The sequence below is a fragment of the Dermacentor variabilis genome, chromosome 5 (assembly GCF_050947875.1).
Source record: "Dermacentor variabilis isolate Ectoservices chromosome 5, ASM5094787v1, whole genome shotgun sequence".
Taxonomy (NCBI): Eukaryota; Metazoa; Arthropoda; class Arachnida; order Ixodida; family Ixodidae; genus Dermacentor; species Dermacentor variabilis.
This window is the reverse complement of record NC_134572.1, coordinates 44684566-44696850: the sequence shown is the minus strand read 5'-3', so window position 1 is coordinate 44696850 and position 12285 is coordinate 44684566. Positions and strand designations below refer to the sequence as shown.

Genomic DNA, 12285 nt, shown 5'->3' with positions numbered 1-12285 from the left:
CAATTCATGTCTCCTGCAGGCGAGCTGGACAACTTACTGGCTAAGGAAAGCAGGTGAGGGTGGGGGGCGCAGGCCAGAGGTGCACAATGACCTACAATTTAAATCGTGTAGCGTCCACCGACGCCGCAACGCAAGACGCTCACAGCCGGCGCCTTGGTGCTGGCTGCAAAAGAAGAGAAATATAAAGATCAGCAGCGGCGTGCTCGAGGCGCAAGCTCGGCACGCGCAGTGTTGTTCCCTCTCGCCGCCTTCACCCTTCTGCTAAAATAAATGTAGGAACGACCGCACCGCTATTGTGCCGCCGTCACGTACAGTGGTGACCTGGTAGAATGCGCCTTTCACCAAGCGACATGCTGCCATGGCTAACTGGCCGGAGCCATAGTTCAGCTTACCTATATACCGCCGTTCCGGTCTAGCTACGTCGGCCCATGGTTCGCGCAGTTTGAGGCGGCTCTGGAGCAGAACAACATCAGGATCCAAGAGTTCAAATTCCAAGTGCTCCTGGACGTCATGCCGCTTGACCTCCAGCTTCACCTCAGCGTTCCATCGCTTGGCCCGCGCCCCTATAAGACTTGCACTTCTACGGCGCTGCGTAACGCCCTCTTCCGAGAGGTTGACCGCACGGTATGCGATTCACTTCTGTCATCGCCCCCACGGTGAGCATCAGGCCGTTCTCTTCCTGTGACCGCGGGCCATCTCGTCAGCAGGTTGGCGTTCTTCCCTCGGCCTGCCACGATGAAGACTCGTCGGCCGACAGATGCGCTACCGTTGGGTCCCCGGTCACATCGCCTTTATCGCCAGCTACGACGGCACGTGGCAGTGGTAAAACCGCCGTCCCAACGCCGGCCCCCATGTCGCCCGCCATCGGGTCTGTCTTCAACGACATAGCTTCTGCCACTGGGCCCCCGGCAGAACCTCTACCCGATCCGTCCACGCCGTCCGCTGTGACTGCGTCCGATCCGACGTGGAAGCTCTGCACCGTGCCGACTCCACTGCCTCCGACCCTAATTAGCGGCTGTCGCCACTGGGGACACGGGCTACGACCTTCTGCGACTCCCGAGATCGAATGGACCATATCTCCGGCGGTCAGTGTAGTCCTCGACGCTGTTGGCACAGGTCACTCCACCTAACCAGTCTATCCGGGTCTTCACCTGTGCTGCCTCCGCGGACGTTTGCGCCACGTCGCTGTGCGCCTTACGGCCACGTCGACCCCGCTCCCAGCTTTGCCGACGTCGCAGTGCCAGCTGCACTGCATTCCGCGTCGGTCACCACCACCACGGAACCACCGGACACTCTTGCTGGCTTTGACCCGCCTTGTCCTGCCAGCCCATGGCTCACTCGCGAGGCATCCCGACGCTAGCTGTGCCGTCGAAGCGCTAAACGAGCATGTTTGGCTGGTCCAGCGCTTCGACTCGATTGCTCGTGCGCGCACCTTACACTCCGTGCAACGGAGCGGTCCGTGATACGCCGCCGGCAACGCTCGCGGGGGCATCGTCGACGTACCAGTGGCCTCGCGGGCTTCGCCGTTTCTCCGTCCTCGGGACGCATTTGGTGGCCATCAGCGCGTCAAGTTGGCGCGTTGATCCCTCCAGCGCCCGTTCATCGCGTCCCTCGCCCGTTACGCAACACTGCGCCGCCTGCCTGAGCTCTGCGGCAGTGACTCGATGCCCTTCACGTTGACAAGTTGGACTGGCCACGGACACCTTTAAAACGTGGTTTCACTGGTTCGCCATTTTGACGTTCCCGTCTGTGCGGGGAGGTCCTGTAGCGCCCACCGACGCTGCAACGAGGAGTCGCTCACAGCTTGGTGCCGTCCGAATAAGCAGAGAAAAACGAAGATGCGCAACGCGTGCTCGAGGCGCAAGCTCCGCACGCGCAGTTTTGTGCCGGAAGCCTGCTACGCTAGTCGCCGCAGCCGCCGCTCCTCTCGCCGCCTTCGCCCTTCTGCCGAAATAGATGTACGTAGGAACGACGGAACGGCTGTTGAGCCGCCGTCACGTCCCCCTTCACTGCAAATACTGAAAGCGGCCGCGTGATATAGATACAGATAAATGATACTGCTTTCCAACGAACGACTAAATATGCGTGGCATGTGCAGGCCAGATCCAGATGATATGGCGCGAACAAAACGAGGAACGTTGCGAGCATGCTCTAGCGGTCAATAACGACAGTATAGTGGTGCAGGCGCATGGAGTCCGAGTTTGGGCGGCACTGCTCGATCTAGTGCTATACATATTATGTAAAGATACAGCATAATCCGCGTAATTTCTTTCCGCATAATCGCCCTTCTCACACTATAGGCCTTGCGCTAAATACTAACCGGTCCTTTGATTTGCCTTTTTTTTTCAATCATATGGCCCTTGTTCACACATAAAACCGAAGAAAACTACACATACGTGCTCTTTTTTCTAGTCCAAGCATGTTTCCCCAATTTACGTGGTGATCAATAATCGCTGAATGTATATCGCAAGCCTACTGACTACATGCAAGACCATGTAAGACCACGCTGCTCCTGGGTAAGTCAAGAAGCTATAGAGTACAGCTTCACTGTATACGGTGTCCTTAGGATGCCGTATCCTTAGATGCCGCAAATCGTTCTTTTGTACATGCTCTTTTGGAAAAATGTACAACCGGCTGATAAGCGAGTTCCTCTTCAAACGGGGCGGCAGCTTTTGCCATTACACTCTAGCATACTACATAGGGTGCAACTTTCCTTGTAACTTCATGTTTACTCCATCTTGAGGCCATTTACCGGTTTTTGTTCAATGTTAGTCTGATTCTTCACTACTTATGCGACACCAATCTTCCAAACAATTGTCTTGTGTTCCCCGAATTCAATTCTACCCGTCGCATTACTGTTTCTATACCCAAGGAATTCGTGTTATCTGATCACATATGTATGTATCTGCACGCATAATCTGACACTCCAACGCGATATGTGTAATTGTCACCGCAGTATATATTTTGCATATTAAATGCAGGTCATCTTCTTTGTTACAAACCCCTTCCATGATTTCGCGTTCTTAGACCACCTGTCATATAGCCTCAAGTAGAAGTGCGTTGCCCCTAGGTTTATCGCGAAAGTGAACACTCTAGCACAACAGAACCGCTTCAAACTCGTCATATGCATAGTTGGACAAAGCAGCGCAAGACGGCGCTGCCAGCATGGCAACTACTGAGGAATATGAGAATATGAGGAACGACTGAGGAATATGAAAGAAATTAAATGGGTTGCGAGAGTGTTCGGATATTTGTACAGGAGAAACATTGACTAACAGTGGAAGAAAAGTATTAGGAAGCTTACCAGCAAGTATGCGACCAGTATATTAAGCAACATGGAAAAAAAAAAAAAGAACGTCAAACGTAAATTCAGAGAGGCTGAGACAATCTCATGGGTGGCGGCAATGGAAAAGAAGCCTGCTATGCGTAACAACCTAAGAGGGAAAAAAAACGAAATCAGAAAAGAAATAATTTATGATAACTTAAAGGGAAGCTCCTTACTTTTCGAAGCGATATCAGGATGCCTTAGAACGCGTAGTTATAAAGCGAGGTACACTGAGGAAGAAGAAGACGTGCTTGTTGCGATAAAGCTATGGAAACGATGGAACATGTTTTATTAGTATGTGAAGATATCTACGCCGCTGTCGGTTTAGGCTCCTCGGGTCTCCTTGAAGTCCTTGGGTTCAAGGATAACAGGGAGATAGTAAACATGTCCGAACAAGAGATTAGTAAGAGGTGATTGAAGGTTTGTCGGAAGAAAAGTAGGGAGACCACAAACAACGGAAGCCTACAAAAACAAAGTTCCCAGTTGCGGTTCAGAAAGTTAGATGCTTGGAATTTCTTGTATGTGTGTGTTTTCATGCTTCTTTTTCCTTTTTTTAGTTTCAAAAAGATAGGTATTATTTGCCAAAATAAGAACAAGAGCTCGCGAAGGCGCAACGCACCACCCCGTGTCGAAGAGGACGCTCATACCGTCCATCCATCGTTCCACCCTGCCATCCACGGCTCCGATAGACCAGTATGGCCGTAAATCACAAATATTCCCCTCTCTAATGCTTCTGTCGCTCACCTGTGAACCGGGACCGGTGGCTGTGTGCACGAGGTCGTGCTTCTCCAGGTGCTCCTTCTTGGAGAAGCTCAGGTTGCACTTGGCGCAGGTGAAGGCGGCCGCGCCTACCACGGGCTCGTTGCTAGTGGGGCGCGGTGGTGCCGGCGAGGGCGGCCGCACCTCGTCGGTCGGCTCCTTCTTCACGGGCACCGCGTCCTCCGGCTGTCCTCCGCCTCCGGAGTGCACGCACATGAGATGGTCCCCCAGCTGCACCACCGCGCTGGGCCCCGTGAAGCTGAGCGCGCAGTGGGAACAGTGCAGGACCATGCTTTCTTCCAGCATGGTGGTGCTGTTGTCCTTGGTGGTGCTAGTGCCGTCGCCGCCAGCGGCGACGGCCACGGGGCTTGCACGGCTCGCCGACTCCTCGTCGGCACGGCCGTTTGAGGCCAACCCTGCGCACAGAGGAGAGAGACGGAAATCTGTATATAGACCTTTCTACGGCACCGCAGCATCGCTAGAACAAACTAGGTGTTCATTTGCCTTTCGCGAGTACGAGGGTACCTTCTCGTTAGCACAGCGTAGCCTACATAGGATGAACTTTCACCAGTACAGAGTGCGCTTATAGGGCGCATCATTTCGCAAGTGCAGTGTATAGCCAGTACAGGTAGTCGACCAGATATTTACTCTGGTTAAGCTCCCCGTCTTTCCTCTATCATTTCTCGTTCTCTCCAGCAAACGCTTTCCATAGTTCACTATGTACCTTGGCGGCATCCAACGAGCTTTCCTTGCCTGACAAGGCAACTAAACCACTTTAGTTCTATGTGAGCCGCCATCTTGGGTAGTAATGCGAGTGTTCTGTTTCTTTCTGGCTTTGGTAAATGTTACCGCAAATACCGTAGCTCGACACCGAGTGCAAACCATGTACATATAGAGGTGACAGGGCGCACCGAATAAAGACACGTGTACTTGTTTATCTTTCTCGGCTGACCATTTTTCTCCGGGTGACAATACAATACCATGCACATTCGGAGGTTGCACCGGGACCGTACACAAACCGGAAACAAGCCAGTTGTAATGCGTTTTCTGATTAGCAGACTCCACGATGACATCGTTGCAAATTTGTGCACAAAGAAAGCACTAACACATAGGCTAACTCTCCGCTCATTCTACGCTACTTTGAGTTGGCGTCATACGTTAATCTTGCTCTTCAACAAAACTTCTGCCAGCGGACTTCATCACAATGCTCCCGCAAGCCTGCTCGCGCACACATCACGGTTGCCGCTTTGGAGCACCATTCACAGCTTCCAGTTGTAGCTACAAGCGAATAGCATTGAGGCGCAGTTCTAATCGTCGTGTTAGCGGTACGTCATCATGGCGGCTGCGACGATGTCAGTGCAAGCTCCTGCCACCCGCGCACTACAGGGCCTTTTAAAGCGGCCAACATCGTGATGCACATTTCGTGTACATCACCACTCGAAGCGATCTCGCATTCTGAAGACCGTCGCTGCTGGCTCCACCACTGGGCCCTTTAGCATCAGCAACAGAGGTCAAAATGGCGCAGTGCATGTAACGCCTCCTGGCCCGCGTGCACGAAAAATAAAATTAAAAGCGGCAGGCGGTGCTCACATAGACACAGGGTCAAGAACTTTACCGCGTCGGGCCGCGCAGTTTCAAGGAAACACATCACGCAGATTGCCGAGGCCGAGCAAGAAACAAAGGAAGCAGGCGCCAGCCAACCGGCAGGACGGGGTGACTCTACGCGCATGCGTTCGCAAGCTATAGCCTGCGAGGAAGGACGGGTATTTCCGCGGCACGGGAAGGTCGCGCCGGCACTTCCCGCTAGTCAATCTCACATGCCACCTCTATAGGCATGTGTGAATCACTGCGTCTGGTGCGTACAAAAGCTCGACGCGAGAGCCGAAGCCGCAGCGTCAATACGGAGCCGAGATTTGCCCAGACTTGCCTCTCGTTTCCTTCGATCGCTTCAATATCTCACTCGCAGCAGTTGAGACAAGGAAGAGGTCGCTATGCTCATGCAAACCGCATCCGAACGCGACGGTCGCTCACTAAAAGCTTGAACGAAGTGCAAAAAGTCTGAGCTGCCGGGAAATGAGTGTTGACAAAGGACGAAGGAGAATAGACACCACAGGCGCTTACGCGCAACTAAAAGTTAATTCGAAAACCACAACAGAAGACGATATATTTAAAAACAATCAATCCTAACTGCGCAGACGCCGTAAATGGTGTCCGCGCTATTTTCTTGACTGAACTTTTAGTTCCGAGTATAGTCACTTATGGTGTCTATGGTTCTTCTTCTTTGTGCATCGCGCTGCACCATTATTTCGCTATGAATCTGTATCAACTAGCGCAAATGTCGGGCTCTGCTCTGTTAGTAGGTACAAATTAGGTTTTACAGTACGGGCAGCTGGCCGGCTCAAGGAGTGTTCAGGTCTCGCAAGGCTCCTCCGAGATCAGCGCAAGCCAACAGTGCGGGATCCTAACGACTAGCTGTACCCTGAACACAACACACGCATTGCTCTAATCACGCTGCGGAACTTCAGCGTTGAAGCTAGCATGCGGGGTCGATATTAGCCTCGACGTGCCCTATTCCTTCTCCCCACTAAGGCCTCGGGCCATACTGTTCGATTGAAGATCCATTCATGGTGGTCCACTGTTAAAAGTAAAACCCAGTTGTTATTAAAGACAATATATCTCAAACACTTATAAACGAGAAAGGAAAGGGGCTGATGTAACATACTAGGCTGACATCTATACAAAGAAAAGTATTTTGCGTGCATGTATGCCACATCTTAGCCCTAATCGGTCGCTGAATACTAATAAGATGTTCCAGTTAAATATGTACCATACTGTACGTCATATGGATGGGATGAAGTCCTGCCAGCATACACTTTATAGTTTGGCTTGTCGAAACTTGCATGAATCCACAAGTCAATGCCGACAGGTAAAAAACAAGAAAGGTTAAACAGAATATGACGGAGCAGAAAGCAGACTGCAAGAAATGAGCTTCCTGCGTCCGACTGTATACGCGGGCAACATAGGAGATTCCCTGCCACTTAATATATATACCGCCGCAGAGGCTTTCATTTTAGGAAAGTGATTAGTATGTAGAAATAACAATGAAGGAAACAATGATGTCACGTAGTAAGGCCATAAACGAGCACCTCGAATAAATGCATCAGCGCGAAATGACACTTCCAACATTAGAAACGGAAAGTCGGGCTTCGTCACGGTACCTTGAGCGAGAGTAGGGGAACGAGCGCCAGCGAAAGTCATGGCTTCCATCTACGGTCTGTCCGCGGAGGAAACGCGGCCCGCAAATGCGACCTGTGGACGTACACGGGGCGGACACCTCGTGCAAGTCCGGGATGTGCCTAGCAACTGGCCAGGGTGCGCGGACAGTCTCAGCTTTTAACCAGCGCGGCGAATGTTGCCACCAGCTGCCCTATCGGTAGTCATGTATACCGCTCTGGGAAACGAGCCGATACGAGGTGGGTCAGAACTGAAAACCGGTATCACGGAGAGGTCGCTTATCTCCCCCGCGGTGCGCCTTCTCATTTATCGAGTCCGCGAGCACGTCCTGAAGGCAGAGTTAACATACCGGGGCGCCATGGCACAAGCGCGCCAGGATGCGATACGGCGAGACCACAGGGTCTCGTCTGATATGACGCACCGACGCCCGCGTCCCCGCGTGCAAGGTCGACATTGTCTTAACAGTGCGTATAGGGCTCAAAGGCCACTTGAATTCTCAAGAGCCGGCGCCCAGGGACAAAAGGCAATGGTATACAGTGTTAAGGTGGCGCGTTGGGCTTGTCGGTATATATCATGACAGAGGCAAAAGGCGTAGCGCATCAGAAACAGGGCAAAATCAGAGCACAGACGACACACACGTCAACGCCAAAGTTAGCGCCAAACGAGTGTGTCGTCTCTGTTCTTCTTTTGTCCTGTTTCTGATGCGCTACGCCTTTTGCCTCCATCAGGGTATACAGCAGGACTCCAATTGGCGAAGCTGACAAGATACGGCGATTGCAAAGCGATATAAAAGCGGCGACAGCTGCACGCCGGTATGGTGGGGTTCGTCTAAGCAGGGTCAGTGTTTGGCAGAATCACAGCGTGACTCAGGTTTTCGGCGGATATCCGTACAAACGAATCTGGAAGCGCATCGTGCACTGACCTTGTAGAGCACTTGGCATGTCGATCTTAGAAGAGGCGCAGATAGCGTACGATGGGAATTTTTTCAAGTCAAATGGGAACTGATCCGAATCGCCAGGCGTTTGTTACACAAACGACTCGATATGTGTGGTCGATCGGTACGACACGTATGTCATCCTGACGTATATAACAACTACAAAGTCGAACAACGCTAAAAACAGTTCACTACTTGTATATCCCAAAATATTCTTACAGTAAAATATGTATATATAGCTTGCTCCCTTTGTGCGGCGCAATATCATATGCGACGCGCACAGAACATATTCCAAAGGTCGTCCTTCGACATGCAGACGACCGGCCCCCGTTTCGTCAGTAAGCCAGGCGACAGACACAAGCTGTTTTTGAAGTCCTGCTAAGAGTAGCCTTCAAACAAAACAAATAACGAAGATAGCATAAGAAGCGAGCCACAGAAGCCATGTAGTGCCATGACTTCCCAGGTTCCTCCTGTTTTCGCGAAAGGGAAACAAGCACTAAGGCTTAGAGCAAGCTCAGATAATTAGCCTAATAATGCAGACTTAGTCGTATGGGAATAAGGAAGCAATGAATTACATGCACATTCTGACCTACAAGCGGTTAGGATACGAAATGGGGGCCACATACAAAACTATTCTCACTAAACCTACCCAAGACACATGGTAGATCATGGCCGGTACACGTTTCATTTCTTTCTTGTTCTTTTCTCTTTCTTATATTTTTGATAATGCGTACACGCCTCTTCTGCCCACGTTTCTTCTGTATCGCACTCTTCTTGGCCCTATTTCCTTAAACTTGGTGTATCACCAAAAGCAAGTGTTCAAATCCCGAAAGATTGCCTGCAACGAAAGGTAGCTGGCACACATTTCTGCCACGCTCTCCCATTTCTGAAGAACACAGTCTCAGTTTTCGTCCTTGTGACTGCGAAGGCGGAGGAGGAAATGAAGAAAGAAAAGACAGGGGAGACTCGCGTCCGGTTTGCTACATTACGCGGGGGGAAGGGGCTTAAGGGATGAAAAGAAAGAAAGGAGAGGGAAAGCGGAATGCACTATGGCAGTGTGAACGCGTGCTGTTGTCCGTCACGCCTACGGTCCGTACCACTGAGAACAGTCGATTTCAGCATACCGGAAATCCGGGAGAAAATATTCAGACAGGAATAAACACATGACGATAAGCGAGCCACATACGACTCGCACAATTCGAAGGAAAACTAGGTTCAGGCTATCCTCAAAAGAGGTGATTCAACATACAATGAAAAATTAACTGTGGCTTTAATTCACATGCGGAAATAACAAAGAAAACGGAAATCAAAGTGTATACGAAAACAAAACTTGCCATGGTGAGAGCCGAGCCGACATATTGCGCGCTGTGCGCGCGATACTCTACCAATTCAGCTACGGCAGCTGCTATCCTGCCATTCACTTGGCTGGATATTTGTGCACTAGCTATGGCAATAGGAGTGTTAGCCAGCGCCACTCATGGCGAGGGCGATTGATGTGGCATATTCTTTTAACCATAGGCGTCATTTTACATTTCCTTATTATTTGTATACTACAATTAAAAACTGGAGCTAATTTATTCTGCGCTTTCCTTGGCTTCACTGCCTGTTGTCTTCAAATGCTTGTGCCTAACGAAAATCGGGCACCTCGGTTCCCTTTCTTCTCGTTCACTATGAACACTGATAACTTGGCAGATATAACAAATTCGTATCAGTATATTTATCATTTCAAAGCCAATTTCCATCCAGGCGTCACAAGTGAATCTAGCTCATTAAAGCGGCTATTGATAGGAAAACTATAGTCAGTAAAGAAAGTTTCAATTTTACAGTACTATTATTTGTGAAACGAGTGCGACATTTCAGCTTCACTGTCTCAGGTTGCACATAGAGAATTCGCCAGTGCCGATATGAGAAGCTCTTAATTTCAGGTGAGATCTATCTCGCAGTTTTATGAGACATAAGCAGCGCCATAGTGCTGTTGTGCTCCCGCAAAGCATAGCTCAAAGCGAAGCCCTGCTGAAGATTTCAGGCGGATTATCAACAACGTACATATAAGAAAAGGCAGCGAGCATAGGAAACACTGCCGAACGCGGTCTTGGCAACTGCATGCAAGCCCATCTTGGCGATTACTTGTACAAAACGCTGGGCAAGATAGGGAGTCCTTTCTCACAGAAGAGAGAGGAGATAAAAAAACGAAGCGACGTCCTCCTTGAGTTTGCATATATCGCGGGTGGATTCGCATGCAGTGCGCACACAAACGAGCAGTCATACTATTAATGTAGGACACGCCTTACGATAGGAATCAAGTAAGTGAAGCGAAATATCACTATCTCCACGCTGACAAAGTTGTGCTTGTCACGCAGCGCTCGGAACTCCACACGAAGAGCTCATCGTTAAATGTACATGCGTGCGAATGCTCGAACCTTTCGAACAACGTATCGAACAACACCCTATTCAATGCGGCCCTCGAACAGAACAGTGACTGTTCGTACATCAGAATAGTATTCGTATAGTTTTCGAATACGTCACAGTCCACTGTGCGCAATGAAACGCGGAACTATAGAGCAAAAATATGGCAGCCTTCACTATGGGCCAGCTGGCCCATAGTGAGCACAACGTATAGTAGAGTATAGGCCGTGTACTTCACCGAGAAATCCTTGGTATGCAAAAAAAAGAAAAGAAAAACTGCGCATTCGCAGCTACCGCCTAATTTGCACTTCTAATAAAACCAGTTGCGTAATGTGCAGTATCGTGAGAGAGACAGAGAGAGAGAGAGAGACGGCAGACAATTTCTTACGCTATAGGATGTGAAGACTGTTTATTATTAGTGATGAAAAGGGCTGTTCATTATTCGAAAAAAAAATAATATTCGAATCGATTCGTTTCTGACACTGTTCGATTCGTATTCGTCTCGGTCTCAAAATATGTTATGTGCGACTCCTGTGGGTGCGAGGAGACCATCGAGCACCTATTGTGTACCTGCCCTCGCTACCATGTCCAACGCCCCTCTCTGCGGGCAACTTTACGCCGAGTGGACTCGAGACCGTTCACCGAGTCAAAGATCCTCGGACCGTGGCCACACCCGTCACTGGCTCGAAAAGCGATTCGTGCACTAGTGCAGTACTTGAAGTGCACCGGCTTAAGAGACCGTTTATAGTGTCCCTGTGTATGGTGTCCCTCCCACACGTACTCAGTGCTTACTCTCTCCCTTTCTTCCTCTTTCTATTCCCCTTTCCCCCACCCCCAGTGTAGGGTAGCAAACCGGATGCTGTTCTGGTTGACCTCCCTGCCTTTCCTATCCTTGTTTTCTTTCTCTCTCTCTTGCACACCCCAATTTAAATAAAATTGAAGGCTGGAATATGCCTACTCGGCTCAGTGCACTGCGGAAATGTGTTCATGGACCCACTTGCAGTGTTCTGGTATTCCACGACACACTTTGGAACATACGATACTTGAAAAATACTTAGTTAAAGGGCTTTGTTGCGTCTCAACACGGCCAAAGGCAGTAATTAGAACCACGAGGCAACCCCACGCATTCGTCAGCGCCTATTCAGAAGTCAGCGCAGCGCAGACGCCGACTGTTGACGGGTCAACAAAAGACAACTCTATCTGAACCCGACAACCTGAACTAATCGATGAAAAGGGCAAATTTCGAATCCTACCGTGGGAACGGCTTCGACCTCTGATTCCCGGGTTACTAAATATGCGGGAGCGAAGGTACAACATCGGAGGCGGAGTTCGGAGGAATGGTGCAATATCATGGGTGGGATATTGCGTCCGATTCGACGATTGTTTTTGGCCGCGATACAATAATCAGATTCCCTAGTCTAGTTACCCAGTAACGGTATTAAGATTTTTGGTGCAATGAGAGGTGCTGAGGTGTTCTGATGTGAACTCAACCGTTTAATATACTCCTCTACATGGAGTGGGCTTCCGTACCTGGAGCCAGTGTAAATAATGTAAAATAAACACTTTTCCTTAATCGCTATTGCCGGACGTACTCGTCAATGGGCTTGGTGGATTCCTGGCCCAAACG

General features: G+C 50.1%; 1 protein-coding gene across 3 annotated transcripts in view; it reads right to left on the bottom strand.

Annotated features, from left to right (window-relative positions):
• zfh1 (Zn finger homeodomain 1) overlaps window positions 1-12285 on the bottom strand; it is a 211946-nt gene that overhangs the window by 18865 nt on the left and 180796 nt on the right. For all 3 annotated transcript variants that reach the window (XM_075692290.1, XM_075692292.1, XM_075692291.1), the window contains one exon: window positions 4070-4500. In XM_075692290.1, coding sequence (XP_075548405.1) covers window positions 4070-4390 — 321 coding nt within the window. In that variant the 5' untranslated portion in view covers window positions 4391-4500. The remainder of the gene's footprint in view (window positions 1-4069; window positions 4501-12285) is intronic.